This window comes from Equus asinus, chromosome 4 (assembly GCF_041296235.1).
Source record: "Equus asinus isolate D_3611 breed Donkey chromosome 4, EquAss-T2T_v2, whole genome shotgun sequence".
Classification (NCBI taxonomy): domain Eukaryota; kingdom Metazoa; phylum Chordata; class Mammalia; order Perissodactyla; family Equidae; genus Equus; species Equus asinus.
In genome coordinates, this window is record NC_091793.1 from 79,121,190 (window position 1) to 79,142,322 (window position 21,133).

General features: G+C 36.2%; 1 protein-coding gene across 7 annotated transcripts in view; it reads left to right on the top strand.

Moving 5' to 3' along the window:
* The window catches only part of RAB3GAP1 (RAB3 GTPase activating protein catalytic subunit 1), a 118,574-nt gene extending 98,127 nt beyond the window's left edge, over positions 1-20,447 (top strand). For 3 of the 7 annotated variants that reach the window (XM_044769015.2, XM_070507575.1, XM_044769018.2), the window contains 8 exons: positions 1,091-1,318; positions 13,276-13,372; positions 13,470-13,573; positions 13,709-13,824; positions 15,263-15,365; positions 17,863-17,883; positions 18,698-18,902; positions 19,876-20,447. In XM_044769015.2, coding sequence (XP_044624950.2) covers positions 1,091-1,318; positions 13,276-13,372; positions 13,470-13,573; positions 13,709-13,824; positions 15,263-15,365; positions 17,863-17,883; positions 18,698-18,902; positions 19,876-19,964 — 963 coding nt within the window. In that variant the 3' untranslated portion in view covers positions 19,965-20,447. Of the gene's footprint in view, positions 1-1,090; positions 1,319-13,275; positions 13,373-13,469; positions 13,574-13,708; positions 13,825-15,262; positions 15,366-17,862; positions 17,884-18,697; positions 19,073-19,875 lie in introns of those variants that run through there. The other 4 variants (XM_044769016.2, XM_070507576.1, XM_014849506.3 and 1 more) reach the window with 3 other exon arrangements.
* Positions 20,448-21,133: the final 686 nt, after the last annotated feature.

Genomic DNA, 21,133 nt, shown 5'->3' on the forward strand with positions numbered 1-21,133 from the left:
ACTTTGTATTTAATATGTGTACACATATCCTTTGAGTATGAAGGGGATGATATATGTGCCCATCCTTAGTACTCTACTAATATATTACTGGATACTTGCAAAAATACCTCCATGCCTTACCACTAACACTGTGAAGCCTCTACTGTTTTTCTAGGCATGAATGTAAAATTACTTAAAGGATCTTGGCATACATCATCGTTAATTCTATAGACTTATCCACTAAGTAAAACTTTAATTAGTTTGGTTTCAGAAGCCTAAAAGATGGTAGTTTGAATTCCAATTTCTTAACAGCACAAAAACAATTTATGTGATGGTAATTTGTTATATAAAGTGCAAGAATTCAATAGCTGAATAGAACATTTTTGAGGTTGGCTGATATTTATTGCAGCACCAGTATTGATTTATTGAGGGAAACAAGAGCAGAACTTTTCCATCATTGTGTTATTATTCTGATCATGTTGTGTATTATTTAATTTACTTGACTTGAGCTTATTTGATCATTTTCTAAGTATTGAGTTGTTGTTACACTATAATTTTGAACTAACTTATGTAAGTTATAATCTGTTTAAGAGAATTATTTTCACTTTACATCAAATTTTTATTTCCAAATTCATCAAATGAAAATGTTTTCTTTTTCTGTAAAATGGAGACAGCAAAAGTAAAATGCTCTTGGTACTTTTTTTTTTTAAGATTGGTTTGAGCTAACAACTGTTGCCAATCTTTTTTTTTCCTGCTTTTTCTCCCCAAATCCCCCCAGTATATAGTTGTATATTTTTTTAGTTGTGAGTCCTTCTAGTTGTGGCATGTGGGACGCCACCTCAACATGGCCTGATGAGCATTGCCATGTCCGTGCCCAGGATCTGAACCAGTGAACCCCTGGGCCGCCAAAGCAGAGCGCATTAATTTAACCACTCGGCCATGGGGCCGTCCCCTGCTCTTGGTACTTTAACATATGACCTGGCGACATCCAAACCAAGTAAAAATTGTAAATGTTAGGCTTTTTGTGAAACTGAAAGTATGATTTTGTGAACAGGTTTATCAGTAACTGTTGATTTGTATTTGATTCTGCTGAAATTTTTGCCTATTTTAGGCAGCTAATCCAGGTTGTTTTCTGGAAGATTTTGTGAGGTGGTATTCACCCCGGGATTATATTGAAGAGGAAACAATTGATGAAAAAGGCAACATGGTTCTGAAAGGAGAACTGAGTGCCCGAATGAAGATTCCAAGCAATATGTGGGTAGAGGCCTGGGAAACAGCTAAGCCAATTCCTGCTAGAAGGCAGAGGAGGCTCTTTGATGACACACGGGAAGCAGAAAAGGTAACTGAGATTTGGGTGTCTAACACTAGAATGCTCATTATTTTTCTAGAATTTTAAAACCTCACTATCGTATACATGAGAACTTTGGACACACTTGAGAAGCAAAGCATTGAAATTTAATGAGGCTTTTCTATATCTACTATTCACATTTAAGATTTTAGAACTAGTTGCAAATAGGCCAAAGAATAAGACATGTGTATTTTATATAGAAGGCTTACCATTGGACTGTCTGACAACATACGTCAAAAGCCTTAAAAATGGTCATGTCCTTTGACCTAGCAATTCTGTTACCAAAAAAATTTATTAAGGAAGCAATGAGAAATACATCAAGATCAATTTATAAGAACTATATTCAACAAACTTTTTTAGTGAAAAAGTAGATACACCCAAAATTTCCAAAAATAGGGCTTGGTTCAATAAATTATGGTACAGTCATAGACTGCTTTGTAACTATTAAAAACATTTGGAGTTCTGGAGATTGGTGGCAGCCTCCTGATATCAGATTGTCCCACACAGCCTCCCACCTACTCACCTTACCAAAAACCCCATGAAATTAATAAGTAGAATAAATAAATCCATGTCTTCAGCATTACTAGGAGATAAAGATTACAGTGACCTTTGAATTAACTGCAAGTAGAGAAATAAGCCAAATTCCAGTGGAGTTCCCTTTGCTGTAATCCTGTGGATGTAGAAAGTAGGGACAGGAGTCTTAAGAAGAAGAACCAAGAAATACAGAAGACTTAGATGGAGCAGAGAGTTAGCCCACAAAGAAAGAGCCTAACACTGCCTGCCAAAATACTCAACACAGGTAGGGCTTGGTAGTTCACAGCACTGCCTACAGGGGAAGGGCTTGAAAGTAGGCAGGACTAGAAGTGGACATTGAGAGAGATACTCCCTTGGGAAGAAACAGATATACAGAGAAGGAGTGACACTCCTTAGAGATAAAGCAATGATGGGAAAGAAGGAAATAAGGGGAAAATTAAGGATCTTGCAGAAATGAAAGAAACAAGACATATCGACCTCCCTCACCCCCACTGTTCATTAAAGATACTGTGCATAAGAGGGTGCTTTCAAACTGGCACATGACTAGGAACAGGAAGAGTAAAGAGCAGATTACATCCCTACAAAACTACCATAAAAAACCAGAAAATGCTAATGAGAACATTTCCTAGAAAATCAACCACGAAGCAGGAGAAAATTGTGGCATAACACTCCAAACTGAATCAGATATTCTCAAACAAGCATGGGGGATATGAAAAATCATGTTTAATCAGAAATACTAAAACGAAGAACAGAAATGGACCAAAAAACCCCACGAAGAATTGAAACCACAGCTAGTTTAACTCAGGGTAGGAGTAGAAGAAAAAGACAACTATATCGAAAATAAAGACTGAATTACAAGGGGCCCAAGGGAGAATACATTCATATTTAAATTTAGTAGAAGGCGTCAAGGAAAAGCAGCCCAACAGCCAAGAGAATGAAAATAAGATAAAGTAGTAAAAGAGATTGGAGAGATAGTAGTATAAATAATGGGAAATGTAGGAATAATAATCATTTCATCAGGGGGCTGGCCCTGTGGCCAAGTGGTTAAGTTCCCATGCTTGGCGGTGGCAGCCCAGGGCTTTGCCCGTTTGGATCCTGAGCGTGGACATGGCACCGCTCATCAAGCCATGCTGAGGCGGCATCCCACATGCCACAACTAGAAGGACCCACAACTAAAAATGTACAACTATGTACCAGGGGGCTTTGGGGAGAAAAAAGGAAAAATAAAATAATCATTTCATCAGAGTCATTGAAGAAGAAAAATCAAAACACTAGAACTAACATTTAAAACTGCAATCCAAGAAAACTTTCTGGAAATAAAACCTGAGTTTACATATTGAAAAGGCTCACTGGGTACGGGGGAAGAATTGACCAGCAGTAGTGAACTCCAAAAAATTACTATAGAATTACTGGACCTTAAATATTAAGGAAAAATATCCCAAGGACCTCCAGGCAAAAAGATGAAAATAATTTACAGGGGAAAGAGAGTATACAGGTGTCAGATTTCTCAAAAGAAAGGCAATGTGGAGCAGCATTTTTAAGAAATGTAAGGAAAAGTACAAACCAAAGATTTTATATTCCACCAAGATGTCCAAGTAATTGAGGCTATAAAAAAGTTCTCTTTGAGTTTTTGGACATATAACTCTATACACGTGTGCCCTTCCTGAGGAATCCACCAGAGCTGCCTTGTCCAATAGAACTTTCTGCAGTGTTAGAAATCTTCTATAGCTATGCTGTCCAGAATGGTAGCCACTGGCCACATGTGGCTTTAATGAGCACTTGAAATGTGGCTAGTATAACATAGGAACTGAATTTTAAAATGTCTACGTGTGGTTAGTGACTGCCTTATTGAACAATACTGTATGGGAGGATGAACTTTATCCAAGCAAGAGATGACTAGGGAAACTTTGGCAGAGGGCTGATAGTGAGCATTTAACTTAATTAATTTTAGAGCTAAGACTAAAACTAGGTGGGGACATGGGTAGAAGAATATGTAAAAGTTGTATGTTAGGACAAAGTAGAAAGAATGCAACTAAAAGAGAGACAAAAAAGGAAGAGAAGAAGGAAAGGGGAATGAGATCATTGACTGTTACACAGATAATAGGTGGTAATCAGAGGATACTATTTAAAATTGTCAGACCACAGCATAAAACAGTTAAAGATATAAGGGAATTAAGGGCATCATAAAAGGTGTTAATGCAAGGATATCGACTAGAATAAAAATGTAAACCTTTCTAAGTATCAACAGAAAAATTTCTAAAAAGCAAAGACCACCAAATAGAGAAACATACAAAATAAAGATCACACTATACACAGAATAATCACAGTATAAGATAGTCATATAAAACCAAACTCTCTGCTGTACACAAGGGATTCAGTGACTCAGAAAAGCTACAAAGTAAACAATGGACAAAGATTTCCAGGTAAACGAAAACAATAAGAAAGCAGCGGTTATGATCCTGATACTATACAAAGTAGAATTAGGGCAGAAAAGCATTAAATGAAACAAACAAGGATGCTTTATAGTCTAAAAGTGATATTTCACAATGAGAATATAACAGTTGTCAATATTTTTGCATTAGATATAATAATCTGTATAAAACAGAAACCATGGGAGATGCAAGGAGAAACAGATCAAAATACACAAACAACAGGACTTTTAACACATTACTCTTAATACAAGACAATCAAGTAGACAAAACTAAGGAAAGATCTAAACCAGATAATCAATAAAGTTGATATTTTAGATATATTTCAAACACTACACCTTGATAATAGAGAATGTATCTTCTCTTCAAACATACATGGAACATTCACAAAAACTGATACTATATTAGGGCACAAAGAAAGCATCACTGGGTTTTGTAATGGAAGTATAACCAATACTCTGATCTCTGCAATAAAACTAGAAATTAAAAGTGAAACAACAGAAAACACCAGGCCTTCCATCTGAAAATTTAATAAGCCTTATATTAAATGATGCTTGAGTGAAAGAGGAAATACAAAGAGAAATTATAGAATTTCTGAAAAATAGTGGTAAGGAAAGCACTACATATCAGCACCTATAGGATATATTTAAGAAGTGATCAAAGGAAAATCCACAGCCCTAAACACCTACATCAAGAAGAAACATGGATGGACCTTGAGGGTGTTATGCTAAATGAAATAAGTCGGGGCAGAAAGTCAAATACCATATGATCTCACTCATAAATAGAAGATAAAAACAACAACAAACACACACAGATGCAGAGATGAGATTGATGTCTGCAGAGGAGACGAGGAGAGGGAGGAGAGTGAAAGGAATGTGTGGTGATGGATGGTAATTAGTCTTTGGTGAACATGATGTAATCTACACAGAAATCAAAATATAATGATGTACACCTGAAATTTATATAATGTTATAAACCAGTGTTACCTCAATTAAAAAAAAAAGAATTACCAGTGGGGAAAAAAAGATGAAAAGTATTGAATTAATAAATTCCTAACTCAAAAACCTAGAAGAAGAACAGCAAAGTAAAACCAAAAGAAAACAAAAGGAAGGCAGTAGTAAAGATAAAAACAGAAAGTACTGAGGTAGAGAACAGAAAAACATCAAATTAATGAATCTGGTTTTTTTTAATCAACAAAATAGACAAATTGTTAGCTACTTTATTCATGAAAGAAAGGGTAAAGCATGTATATACAAAATAAGAAATGACAAAAAGAGCAAATAACTATTGATACCAAAGAAATATTAAAAGAAAAAAATCTACTTTGTATGTCTCTGTGCATATAAATTTGAAAACCAAGACGAAATGGATGATTTCTTAGGAAAATACAGTGTACCAAACCTGACCCCAGTAAAGATAGAAAGTGTAAACAGACCAGTTTCCACAGAAGAAATAGAGACAGTTGTTAAGGAATGACCCCATAAAAAAGTACCAGGTCTAGATCGTTTCACAGAATTCAACTAAATATTGAGAAACCAGTTGGTCCCAATGCTACATAAATTTTCAATGCATAGTAATTGGAAGAAATTGTCCAAATTCTTTTTATGAAATAACTATAACATTGGTACCTAAACCTGATAATGATAGCATATTAAAAAAAAACTTGCAGACCCGTAATACTTAAGAAATGAAATGCAAAAATCCTAAGTGAACAGATTTTATTACTATTTTAAGAAAATTATACATGTTAACTGAATGTAAGGATGATTATTTGGAAATCTGTTTATAGAATTGACTTCGTTAATAGGTCTAAAAAGAAAATTATATCATCTCCATATACACTGAAAAAGTCTTTCATAAAACTTAATACTCATTCCTAATAAAAAAACTCCTGAGAAAATAAGAATGGATAGATACTTTCTTAAAATGATACAATATACATAGACCTCAATGCTAAACCCGGCATCTTAATGGGGGAAACTCTGGAGGTTTTCCCACTGAGGTCAGGAACAAGGCAAGAGTGCCTGCTATCTCCATTGCCGTTTAACATTATCCTGTAGTTGTCAGCCAATGTAATTAGAAAAGAGAAAGCAGAGGCATAGGAGTCAAAATGAAGAAAGAACTTTCTGCTTGTAGATAATGTGACAGTATACCTGGAAAAATCTAAGGCATGAAGGATAAAACTAAAAAGAATTCAGCAAGGTAGCAGGATATAAAGTTAATATACAATAATCAGTAACATTCATATACACATAAAATAACCATTCTGAAGATGCAAATGACATTTTCTCTTCAGTATAAGAGAAAAGAAAACATAAAATACTTAGGAATAAACTTAACAGGAAATGTTTGAAATCTGAATAAAGAAAATAAAACACTTGAAAAATACACTTGAACAAAAAAAAAGATATCCCATGTTTTTGGGCAGGAAGTCTCAATATCATTAAGGCAAATTCTCCCTAAATTAATTTATAAATTTAGTGCAATCCAAATTAAAAAAACCAAAAGGCTTTATGATGGAGCCAGACTAGTTTATACTAAAGTTCATATGGAAAAATGAACATGCAACCTTAGGACTCAGGGGTTTGGAGAGTGACTGTTAATGGGTTTCCTCTAAGGGGTAATGAAAATGTTCTAAAATTGATCATGGTTTTGCTTGTACAACTCTGTGAATATACCTAAAACCATTGAATTGTACATTTTAAACTGGTGAATTCTTATTTTACAAAGCTTGCAGAATAGATTGAAAAGAAAGAGCTATGGGGTGGGGGGGTCTGGGAGGGGAAGACAGTAACCCGACCAAATATTAAAGCATAGTACAAAGCCTCACTATTTAAATAATGTGGTAATGGCTCATAAATAGCCCAATGAAACAGAATAGAAAGTCCATAAATACATGTAGAAATCTAGTGCATGATGAAGATGGCATCTCAAATCATTGTCCCTTTTTTAGGTGTCCCTTTTTATAAATGGTCTTGGGATAACTGATAACAATTTGGCAAAAGATAAAATTCTCTCTCTCTCATACCATACACAAGAACAGACTGAAGATGAAACCATAAGAGTACTAGAAGAAAACACTGATGAATTCCTCGTAACCTGGATATAGAGAAAGGATTTCTAATTAGGAGTCAAAACCCAGATGCAATTAAAAATAAGACTGATAAAATTTACTGTGTAAAGATAAAAAATTTGCATGGCAAAAAGAAAATTAAGTAAAGTCAAAAGACAAATAAACTGGGAAGAATATATATATTATAGATAAAGGGCCAAAACACTATAGAAAAATGGGCAAGAGATAGGAGTAGACAACTCACCAAAAAAGGGATAATTACCCTTAAACTATCAAAAGATGTTCACCTTGATTTATAATAAGAGAAATGCAAATTGAAACTTCATGGAGACAACCATCTGTCACACATCAGATTGGCAAAAATTCGAAAGCTTGGTAAGTAGTCAGGGAGGCCAGGAGACAACAGGCCCTCATACGTTACTGGTGAGAGGCACGATGGTACAGCCGCCTGTGGAGGGGAATTTGGCAGTATCTAACAAAATTGACATATGCATTTACCCTTTCATCTAGCAATCCCACTTCTAGGAATTTACCCTAATGTTTTCCACAGTGCAAAAATGCAGCACTAAGTTGGTCATTGCTGCATTACTTGTAATTACAAAATATTGGAAACTATCTACATGCCCAAACTTAGGAGCTTTGTTGAATAAACTATGGTTCATCTACATAATTGAGTACTATGTAGCGTGAAAAAAAATGAGGAAAATCTCTATTATCTGATAGCAGTTTCTAGGATATGTTAAGAGAAAGGTAAAGTACAAAAAAATATATAGTATGCTTCATTTTCTGTTTAAAAAAAGGAATTAAGAAAACATATATCTATTTATTTTCACAAAAAGAAGCTCAGTAAAGATAAAGCAGAAAACACTGAAATTAGTTGCCCAGAATGGTTGGGAGGGGGAGGGAAAGATAGAATAGAAAGAATATAAGAGGAAGTAACACTTTAGAAAAAGAATGTAGGGGGGCTGCCTCGGTGGCACAGTGGTTAAGTGCGCACGTTCTGCTTCGATGGCCTGGGGTTCGCTGGTTCAGATCCCAGGTGCAGACATGACACTGCTTGACAAGCCATGCTGTGGCAGGCATCCCACACATAAAGTAGAGGAAGATGGGCACGGATGTTAGCTCAGGGCCAGTCTTCCTCAGTAAAAAGAGGAGGATTGGCAGCTGATGTTAGCTCAGGGCTAATCTTCCTCAAAAAAAAAAAAAAGGAAAGAGTGTATTTTCTGTATAATTTTGACTTCCAGAAAATATTAATGGTACATACTGAAAAATTAAATCAATGAAAATGGAAAGAGGGGTAACAACCTAAAAGTGAAAGCATGCTGAGATAAATTAAACCCACTGCATTTCAAATGAATAACATAAACACACTGCAAGGGGGGAAGGTGGGTGGGAGGGAAGATCTAAGCCAAGGAGTTTATGGACACATAAGATATGTTTGACTGTATGCCGTCAGATGTAGTGGGAGGTGGTAGAGCACTGGAAACAAATCCTAAACATTATTTTCTAGGTTTGTTGTTTGTAGCGCTATGGGTGAAGCATTTCTGAAACTTTTAGATGGATTATTGTTTGAGCAAATGAGTAGTTAAATGTGTTAGTTTTATTGGAAGCCTGAATTCTCACTGTGGAAGTGAGATGCAAACATGAAATGGAGAAAAGCAAGGAAGACCCAATGGCAATGAATTGGAATTGGAAGTATTGGTGTGGACTTACAGGTTTCTAAAATATGGATAGATATGTTGGCATCCATGTGTATATATATATATATATATATATATATATATATATATATATAAGCATATATTTCTTAGCTCTCTTCTGAAGAGGTGTAGAAGCAGTGACATCCCAGTAGCAGTAAACACATATATCTTGATTTCTAGAACATTCCTCACTAAAAGGAGCCATGCTTTCCTCAGAGAAATGGCTGACTACAGGGAATATATGAGTGTGAAACATTGTGTGTTGTCAGAAAATCAGGAAGTGCTTAAAAAAAAGAGCATTTCATAAGGAGCTAGCTTGAAGGGACTCTTTTTGGCCAAATCTGGACAATTTGAGTTCCAGATAATTAAAGGCTGTGATGAATTATAAACCACTGTAAAAAAATTGGCATCCATGGGTCCACATTGATAATAAGTAGATAAATAAAGAACTGGGAGAGTAGAGAGGGCATTTCAGCACAAAGATCACTGATAAATATGGAGGATATGTTAGAGCTGCAAACTTCATTTTACAGCCATTTTCATGGTAAAGATTGGCTCAGGCAAGAATCATCAATAGATAGAAAATCTAGGTGGAAATCTAGGTGAAGAACATCATACTTACATGGTTTTAAAGTGTCTCTCTACAGATTACTTCCAAATTGCAAGGAAATAAATATTAACTATACCATGGAGAAATCAAAATTAATATCACCAATAAGGGGCAGGTGGAGATTGTCTACATCAAGTTGTGATAATCTAAAGGATCCAATGTTGTTTATGTACTGTTTGGTCCAGGAGTGCATAATCTACGTCCAGTCATGGGGAAATATTAGATAAACCCAAAATGAGAAACAGTCTATTTTTAAAAGAATGCAGTTCTTTTTAAAGAATTATAAAATACAATTCTAAAAAAGTACAGCTGTGGGAGTATATTAAAGGGACGTAGGAGCCAACTGAAAGATCTCCCAGTGGCTAACACTGGAACGATTTGAGCAAGAAAATCAAGTCATATTTGGATTATAACTTGAGTATAAAATAAACATCCTTGAGTCTCTAGTGATATAAATAAATGATTAAATAAATTGGAGAGAACAGACAAATCTCCTACAGAAGAACTCTAAGTCTACTCTGCCCTCAAGGACGTGGAACTTAACTCCCTACTCTTTTTGAGCGTGGACTGTGTCTACCTTCCTAAGAGTACAGTGTGCAAAGTGGGGAAAAAGAGTAACTTTGACTGTAATAATGTCTTTTATAACCTTTCCTACCACCATACAGGATCCAGTTAAGGATCATGCATTGCCTTTAGCTGTCATATCTCTTTAACCTCAGTGAATCTGGAACAGTTTTCCAGTTTGTCTTTTTATAACATGGACATTTTGAGTATAGTCCCCCCCCACCCCTTGTGGTTAAGTAAATTATATACTTTATTCTTATTTCCTTAGTTTAAAAAAATTGAGATATAATTTACATACATAAAATTCACCACTTTAAAATGTAAACTTCATAGTTTTTAGCATATTTACATATTTACAAGGTTATGTAACCATCACCTTTAATTCTAGAATATTTCCGTCACCCCAAAAACAAACCCAGTACCCAATAGCAGTAACTCCTCATTTTTCCCACCTCCTAGTCCCTGGCAACTATTAAACTAACTTTCTGTCTCCATAGGTTTGTCTATTCTGGATATTTCATACAAATGAAATCCTACAATATGTGGCCTTCTGTTTCTGGCTTCTTTCACTTAGCATAGTGTTTTTGAGGTTCACCCATACTGTACCATGTATCAGAACTCCATTCATCTTATGGCTGAATAATATTCCTTGGTATGAATATACCACATTTTGCTTATCCATTCATTGGTTGATGGACATTTGTGTTGGTTCCAATTTTTGGCTATTATGAATAATGCTGTCAACATTTGTGTACTCAGTTTCCTTAGTTTTTATCTAATGTGCTTTCGTGTTCCAGAAGCCCATCTAGGATATTGCATTACAGTTAGTAGTCATGTTTCTAGGCTCCTTTTAGAAGTGACATTTTCTCAGATTTTCCTAGTTTTTCTGACCTTGACAGTTTTGAGGAATTCTAGTCTGGTATTTTGTAAAAAGCCCCTCAACTGGGATTTATTTGGTATTTTTCTTATGATTAAACTGGGGTTATGTAGTTTTGGGAGGAAAACCAGAGAAGTAAAGTGTCATTTGCATTACATCATACCAAGAGTACATGCTGTCAATGTGTCTTATCCCTGTTGTTAACCTTGCTCACCTGGCCACAGTAGTGTTTATTTGGTCAGTTGACAAAATTGTAATAAGGATAGTAGGTTAGATTTAAAGTATTTGGTCAGTGTTAAATTTACTGTAGTTTATATAATCAAACTAGTTTATATTGAAATAGTTTATATTTTGATTATATAAGAAAACATTCTTAATTTTGGGAAATATACACTGAGATATTTGGGGATAAAGGGACGTGATGTATGCAACTTGCTCTCAAATTATTCAGAAAGAAATATATGCATGTATGTATTGTATGCAAATATAGAGGAGGAGAAAGAAGTGATGAAATAGATGAGTTAAAAGGTTAACAATAGGTGAATCTAGGCAAAGGGTATATAAATATTTTGTATTCTTGCACATTTGTTTTTCTATAAGTTAAGGAAAACAAAATTTGGAATAGTAAGTGTTAACAAGAATGTACAACAATGGGAACTTTTATTACTGTCGATAAGAATATGAATCTGTTGAAACACTTTGTAAAATAATTTGACATTATCTTGTACATATCCTAATTCTATATTTAGGTAATACCCTCAAGAAATCCCTCTACATGTGTACCAGGAAACATATACAATAATATAATAGAACATTATTTGTAATAGCCAAAAAATGGGGGGAGGTCCATCACTGGGGGAGCATTTTAATACAGCAGTGAAAATGAATAAACTATAGCATGTGTCACCATATATGCGTCCAGGAACAATGCTGAATGGAAAACAAGTGACTGAGGGGTATAACCAGAAACATTCTATTTATATAAAAATTAAAGCCAGACAAAGCTAAGCAACACATTGTTTAGGGCTACATGCATATGTGAGAAAAGTATGAAGAACAGCAAAAGAATGAGTAGTACCTAATTCCTTGTAGGGGGACGGGGTACACGAGGGAGGGGGACTTGGAAAGTACTGGTGATGTTGTTTCTTAAGTTGGTTGGTGTATTAAACAGGTGTCCATGTTTTCTTTAAACTATGTGTAAATATTCTGGATGTATATTTCTTAATTGCAAAAAAGCTTCAAGCCACACAAAAGCCTCCAGCCAAAAAATAAAAATCATAAGTCATTAAATGAAGAAAGTAAGTTATGAAACTGTACATATTATGAATTTTTAAAAAACTGCATATGCATCTATATCCTTGCATTTAAATTGGCATAAAAATAAGTCTGAGAAGACAAACACAAAACTGTGTTGTTCCTTAGGAAGCAGAATTTCTGGAGAACTTTTGCTTTATACTGCTCTGTGTTTATTTATTTTTAAAATCTGTGAGCATTTATCAGCCAGGCTGCCATTATGAAGTTATATTTCTTTTATCTTTACAGCTGTTGAATAATGAGCTTAAAGGTAGTTCCATGTGTTGCACATACTTCTCTGTATTTTTTTAATCAGAAAAATTATAAAACAATTTCCATTTTGGAAAAAAGTCAACCGAAACAACTGAAACAAACCAAAATAATTAGTGGAAGGTCACTAGCAATGTTTAGAAATATTAAGTGAGAAAAGCAGGTTACAAAATTGTATGTTACATACTCAATATTAGTTCACTTACTACATCATGTATGTTCAGTGTCTTAAAAAATCCTGAAATGAAAATGCCCCAGTGTTACCAATTGTTATCTCTAGGTGGTGTAATTTACAGTTGGTTTTTATTTTGTATTTTCCTAATTTGCATGTATTACATACGGAAGCGGAAAAACGTTATAAGAACATGCATCAGTATTAAAGACTGAAGTTCTTAGTTGTTTTCAATAACACTGTTCTTACTTTGGGAGTAGTAGCTACTTACTTGGATGAGTAGGGCATCAAGAGAAGAGAACTCTTCTCTACCCTTGTTACACATGTGAGTTCAGTGGTCCAGAGGATGTTTTTTCCTTTCATAAGTGGCTGCTTTATTCTTTGACAACGGCAGTGATCATTTATCTAAGTTTGTGCCTCCTTCAGGTGCTGCACTATCTAGCAGTCCAGAAACCTGCAGACCTTGCGAGGCACCTGTTACCTTGTGTAATTCACGCAGCTGTACTCAAGGTAAAGGAAGAAGGTAAATGTCTTGTTTGATTAGTCATTAGTTCATTTCAAAAATGAAAGTATATTTTACCTAACTTATTTAATGATGGCTTTGATCTTTTTAAAAATAGAAAGTCTGGAAAACATTTCTTCAGTTAAGAAGATTATAAAGCAGATAATATCCCATTCCAGTAAAGTTTTACACTTCCCCAATCCAGAAGACAAGAAATTGGAAGTAAGTTTGATGTAGTGTCAGGATCTTGCCAAGTGTTCTCTTCAGTTGGCAATAATTACTTTAAAGATACATTTTTGAAAGGCTTTGCTTTTTTTTGCTGTCTTCTAAATATGTCTCTCCCTTTTCCACTGTTAGGAAATCATCCATCAAATTACTAATGTCGAAGCTATAATTGCTAGAGCCCGCTCACTGAAAGCCAAGTTTGGAACTGAGAGATGTGAACAAGAGGAAGAGAAGGAAGATCTTGAAAGGTAATTGCTGTTTGACCAGCTCATTTGTGTCTGTAGTGGCAAACGCTACCGCTCTCTTGAGAAAATTTTGATAGCATATTGAGATTCATTCGTGGTACTCCTATATTATTTGTAACCTGCATTGCGTAGAGACAGAGAAATATGTAATTATCATAGGATTTGACATCTACTGTAATTCTGAGCATTTGCCAGGTGTTTCCATTCCTCCCCCTTTTAGAGCCAAGTCTGCCAGGCCTCTTTTTCTAGGAATGTCCTTGTTTGCTCTTGGAGATGTGCTGCCTGCAGTTTCCTGCAGGGGAGCTGTTCACTCTGTTCCTTGAAGTGCCCCAGAGCTTTGCTGTCAGCTCTCTGTTCCTTAACCACAGTCTGAGGTGTTCTGAAACTGTATTTCTGCTTAGTATTCCAAGTTGTTCATTTAATTTTAAACAAGATTTGTGATAGCAAAGGTGTACATCCTATGCACCTTGCGAATATGTTTTGAAAGAGTGACCAGATGGCCTCTCCAGGATGAGTCCAGTGACTGGATCAGTCTTTTCCTCCTTCTGAGACTTGGCACCGTTACCAACAGAGCCTGGCAGTGAGTCCCTGTCCATTTCTCCCCGTGGTACTTGAAAGGACAGTGTTTTTTTAATATGTGATAAAGTGTTTCCAAATGAGCTACTTCAGCAGCTTGAATTTGTCATAACTTTAAAATTTTCATCAGCCTTTCCAGGAGAAATGGTATTATTGATGCTAAATAATCAATTTTATATGACAAGGCATTTGCTATAGCTTTTACAAGTTCTTGTTTGAATTTTATATCTGAGTGAAATTTTCTCCCAGCCTTCTTTGCTCTTGAAAATTCCTTTGAAATGAGAAGAATAAGCTCTAACCAAGGGAATCGTTTCTCAGACAGCAGGATGAGCTAGCGAGCAGGTGGCGCAGACTCGCTGGGTCTGTGCTTTCCGCTCGTAGTTCCACGGCACGTTATCACAGTTTACAGTTGACACTTTACCCAGAAAAACGTATTTTAAGCACACACATGTACACAGACACACACACTCATACACCTTAAAAGAACAAAAATGAGAAGTACGGATCATTGCTTTGCTATATAAGTGAAACTTGGTTTTTGTTGCTCAAAAAATTTTTTTCCATCTTTTATTTACTGTAGCATTTTTAAGCTTCTAAGTCTGAAAGAAATAGACTACATATTTCTTCTTACACTTAGAGATGGCCTTTTAAAAATTTTTATGAAAACAGTTGAAAGGCAGTAAAATTGTCATTTGAGTAGATTTTAATTCTAAATGTCCTTCTATCCTGTTATAACATTTCTACTCCAGCCTTGGTAGGTTTAGCCAGTATTGTTTGAGGATTTGTCCACAGAATTAATCTTGGAGGATTGACAGTGTGAACTGAGCAGCTTGCTTTCTCTCCTTTCATTATCTCTCTCTCCTAGGTTTGTCAGTTGCCTTTTGGAGCAGCCTGAAGTGTTGGTCGTTGGTGCAGGAAGAGGACATGCTGGCAGGATCATTCACAAGCTGTTTGTGAATGCTCAGAGGGTATGTGAGATTCCTTATTACTGTATCATTGTGATACAGACCCTACTCTCGAGACCTCTACTCGGTGAGATGCTGTTTCGATTCCCACACATGGCTGATTAGACAGCTGCTGAGTGTAAGTCTGGGCATTGGGTTTGAGCATTGGAGAAACGACAGCTCTCAGCAGTGACTTCTGAGTCTTTGAAATCCATTTGCTTTCTTACATGTTTAAGTAAAATAAGTATATTTTAGGACCTAAATTTCAGAAATTAGAAGGGTCTGAAATCCATTGTTAGAGAATCTGATAGGGAGTTGGTAGCAATGGCCAGTGCTGTGCTGTAGGAAAAAATGTTTACTACTTTCAAATTAGAATGGAGTTCAGTTTTACCAATTTTAAACTCCATGTACTGCAAATGGATTCAGAGCTTAGCTTGTGAAGTTAGGAAGTCTAACTATCCCTGTGATTGTGAAGAGATCTAACTTTAGAGGTTTCCGAGGAAGAGCAAGATGTCAGATGTTTAAACTGTGGACACTTGGGCTTCAGCACAGAAAGAAAGCCTAATTTGAAAAATTATCTTCATTACTTCTAGTCATGAAAGTAAAGGTTTAAAAATTATATAGAAGTTTCTGACATTCTAAAGCTATTACAATTTGGATTTTTATGAAGGTGATACCAGTTATGCTTTGTGCTGATGCTCTCTGTACTGCTGTTGTTTACTGGGTAAAAGGTGCTGGCATCCCGCAGGTGATTCTGTGTTGGGGCTGATTAATAATAAAGATTCTGATGAAAGTATTGTGAATCACACTAAATATGGGGATCCCCTTACCTGGTACTGTGCTAACACTAGAATGACCCAGTTTTGAAGGTGTAATTCTCAGAATCAAATAAGAAAAAGAATTTTCATGGATCTACATGTGGAATAAGAACTTTGTAATCTCTGAGTCGGCCTGGAGTACATCTAGTTAATACATTCAAAAATCATAGCCAAAAATACTGATCTGAATTTTTAGCAAGAACTAAAACCTGAAATTGTTTATGAGGTAGCTCCCTAAATTTAAGAATTTTAAGTTAAAAACCAAGTATTTTATTTCCTTATGAATTAGAGTTCTAAAAAACAATAGGTACTTACTTTGGTTTATTTTGGTTTTGTCTCTGGCATGAAACCAAGACCGGTGAGTTTGTTTTCATATCCTATAATATCTTCTCCAGCTTGCTAGCCAGAAGCTTACAAGCACATTTCCTTATTACCACCAATATGAATTTTCTTCAGATTGCAAAAACTCTTTTCTCTGTTCTCATTTTTTAAAACTTGTGTGTTGAGGATTTAAAATCTAGAGTATTTATATTTTTAATGCTGAGAGTGTTACTTGTTTTGAATAGTTAAGCAAAATTATTTTCCCTCAAATGGAAATAAGCTTTTTTCCCCCAGACTGTAAGTAAAAGCTCATTGTAAAAATTTGGATAGTGCAGAAAATTATAAAGAAAAAATTAATCACGTAGTCTCACTCCCCACTGATAACCATCAACATTTAACATCTGGTGTATACAAATAGATGTATATTTTACAAAAATAGGATTATGTTATTTAATTTACTTTGTTATTCTTGTTTTCTACTTAATATAATTATCTTTCTATATCAGTAAACAGAGGAGTGTATCATCTTTTCAATGGCCTCATCATACAGCTGCTAACCCCCTATAATGGATACTGAAATTGTACATTTGTCCCACATTATGTAATTTTAAAAGATTTCAGACTTTCAAACCTTGTAGTGAATGTTTTTAGGGAATTGGCAGACTGTGAAATCCATATATCGAGCACCTGGTTGGTACATTTTTAAATTCAGCCTTTAAATGTCTGGCTAAAATAAACCATTCAGATTTATTCATGCAACTTTTCTTTTTATAATTAACTGACATTTTATGTTAATTTTACTGATAAATCAAGATTTTAACATTTTTTAAAAAGTTATGAAATTTCACTGAATTTTTTATAACATGCAGTAATTTTATATATTTAAAATTTTTCCTTAAAATTACCCATTTTCATAAACTTCATCGTGCTTACATGTGTCAGTGGTATATATATTTAAATGGAGTTCACCAAGTAAACCGCTGGTTGGATTTTGCTTCAGTCTTGCTCAATTGAGTAGCTCTGAGACACCTGTTCTTGAATTCATTGGATTATCTGTTTTTCAAGCCATGAGCATTCTTTTAGCATCTTAATTCTTCACTAAAAGAGCTAGATTTCTGTTGAATCATTTCCCCATTAAATGACATGGTACAGCACCTGTTGAACCATCAGATGCATGAGTGGTGGGGTGTGTCTGCCCAGTTTGGCAGCTAGGTGTGTTGTATGTGGTGTGTGTTTGTCTTGATATTCTTTTGATAGGATCATGTTCCTCAATGTAGTGCATGCTGTCTCTGAAATAATCTTGAAATCTCTTGTCTAGCTCTTTTTAAGCCATCTTGCTTGTTTCTATTTCATCACTGTTTCTTTTCTCACCCTTTCTCAAGCTGACTGAATCTTCTGATGAGGTAACAAAATAGCCTTTGTCCCTCATAGTTCCTTGTTCCTTCCCATCCCTCTAACATCATGAGGTCATTAAGACTAACCACCTGAACAGTCTGTATTTGGCATACCTTTCTTGCTGATGTTTAGCATAACATGATTTCATATTTCCATTGCCAAAGCAATTACTTTTCCCAAATCGATGGTGTTGTAAAAGAAATATAGCGATCAGAGAAATGAAAGAAGTGTAGTGATCAGAGTTAAAAATGAAGGCTCTAATTGAATATGTATTTTAGGTAATTTTAATGAAAAACTAGGTGCCTTTAATACTGAGAACTTGTCTTTTGTGGCCATTGCTATATGGACCTCTATTCACTTGTGCATCACATTAGCCACCCAGCAAACAAAACTAGGGTCCCCAGTTTTAAAAAAGAATGGAGATAAAAACAATCTTTCCAGACTCTGGAGAGAAGCACCTCCTTGCTGAACTGAGGACATCAGACTTGGACTTATCATTGCTAGAAGAAACATGTAGAAGCCAGTGCAGCTCCATTTTCCCTCTTCATCAGGTGTCTGAGTATGGCCCTCACTTTTCACAGCAGATTGCCTGGCAGTCGTTATCCTTTCTGTCTCTGTCACCAATTTATTTGTAATTTCTGGCTGCTCATGCAGTGTTTCAAGCTTCTTGCATTTTCTCTGTTGTGTTTTTTGAGTAATCCCATAACAAAGTTGACTGCTACTGAGTAATATAGAACATTTTTGTGTATTTATCATGTTTATTCATCTATCTAAGTTTAGCATTTGACTTGCTCTTGAATTTAGCATTTGATTCTATTCAAGGCTGCAGCCATGGCTCCAGCAGAGGAGGAACTGAAGAGAACTGGCTCCCCAGAAGAAAGAAGGCAGAACTCGGTGTCAGACTTCCCACCCCCTGCTGGCCGGGAGCTCATTCTGCGCAGCACTGTGCCCCGCCCTGCCCCCTACTCCCGAGCTCTGCCTCAGCGCATGTACAGTGTTCTCACCAGAGAGGATTTCAGACTCGCAGGTGCCTTTTCCTCAGATACCTCCTTCTTCTGAGTCTTCTGGAGTGACCCCATCTGTGGTTTCAGAGACAGTGCTGACCCCCTCTGTGGGAGGGAGGTTCTGCCAGACAGAACCCCAGAGGCCATGAAGAGGTCCTGTCCAGTTGAATGATCAAGAATCATACCAGCATCTGAAGGACTTTGGGGCGCCAAGCTTGGGTCCTGTTGTACCTTGGTGGGGGCAGAGGGAATGGGCTTGAGCTGCTGAAAGATTTCTGCCCCAAAGAGATGGCCCTTGTGTGGGGAGGTGGGGGACACCAAGAAACAGCAAGAGCTCTCTGTCCTCACTGTGGCGGGATTGGGTTCATTTATTCTTTTCTGTGACTATCCCTTAGGCTATTGCCTTGCATTCATAGTCTGCATAAACACTTGTTATATTTATTAGTATCAAGTATGCAAAATAGAGTATCTGTTAACTCAGATTTCTGAATATTTTCGTGGTAGCTATTCCCAGAATCTGTTTTTAAATGACATTCTGTTTATTCAATCACCTGGGGGCCATCTTTATTGTACTAATTAACTTTTGATGAGCATTTTGAATATTCTAGGAGAAAGCCTAGAATTTCACATAGTTTATGTTTTTCCATATAACTGTGACCTAAATATATCCCTTCTGATAAAACTGTAATATAAAATGTCACTGCAAATTAGTTTTATATCTATCTTGTAAGGCTTGTTTTTCTTACTTGTTTTAGTTTTGGTTGTCATGTAAGATAACCTGCAAATTGTTGTTTTCTTCTTCTCTTGCTGTACAGCATGCATTCTTTCTTTGTGGTTGCTGGCTGGATACTGTATTTAATGAAGTAGAGATGAGCATATGCTAGAAATATAGTCTTGGTACACAGAGATTATCATGCTGTTAGTATAATTTGGTATTTGTGCTAATGTAATGAATAGCAGATCTTTTCAGTGAATTATTTTGCTTTTGTATTTTAGGTAGAATGAAAGTAACCGGTGGGGATGTGTGGCACGCAGCATCAGGAACAGCACATACTTCCACTGATGTGATGACCAAGATTTATTAAGTCTGTGTCGCCATGGCCTCTGTTCAGTAATCTTAAGTCTGTTTTTAGGCCTAAAATTTCCACTTTAATCCAAAGTGAAAAATGGTTATATGGAAGCATAGATCTTGCCTATGTAAATTTAAAGAATTAATAGAGCTGTGTAAACCCTGTGTTACATTATTTTTGTAAAAAAAAAGTGTGTGTACGTATATGTGTGTATCTGTGAACACATATATATGTACATATGTGTATACGAAGCAGGGGAGGCCCTGGCTGATTACCTCCTGGCCTTCTCAGTGCTTTTCTCTGAGATGCTGGACTTGGTCGCTGCTGCGAAGCCACACAGATGCAGGCCGAGGACCAGGCGCTGTCCCAGGTAGAAAACATATCTTTCAAGCACGGAGGTTGTCTGCTTTCTAATGGGGAAGTTAGTAACAAAGAAACTTTTTACAAAGAGAGGTTGGACTTTAAAAAGGTGTTGTGAATCTAATAAAAAGGAAACTATTGCTTTCTCTGGTCAATTTCCTCTTCTTTTCTCCCATCTGGTGGACATTTTGTTCTCATTTCGGTTAGTTTTATGCTGGCTCGGGTCTTCCTAAATATTTGCAGCCGGCCGAGTCCTCTGGGGTCTCAAGAACACTCTTTGTGCCTTTTTAAAGTGGCAGTTACCTCACTTGCCTTGTATTTTAATTATGTTTGTTATTTTGCAGATATGTTTAAGTAGCTACTTCGTATCAGGTCCTGTGCTAGGCGGTGAAGATAAAACAGAAACCAAAACACACCCCCTCTGTTCAGTGAGCTTCCTGTCAGCTAGGGAAAGCTGATACTACGTCGCAGTAAAATGGAGAGTACAACTCAGCTGTGTGAGCTGGAGGGCCAGCCCGCGCCGCATAATCGGTTCATCCTTTGGGAATAGAGCATAATGGACACAATAACAGTGAAGATAAGCTGTCAGGGGAGAGGTTTTTCACCCAGGCTTTAGGGATCGGGAAATCATTCTAGAGGGGGTGATTTCTAGATTGAGACCAGAAGATCAGCAGGAGCTGACAAGGACGTGGGGACGTATGGTCAGTTTCTTGCGGAGGCCTGCAGTAATGCCCCCCAGCCCTCTGTGGCTCGGCCCCAGTTCATTGTGATTGTGCCGCTGTTCCCATGAAGTGGAGTGAATTTTTCCACCCCTTCAATCAGAC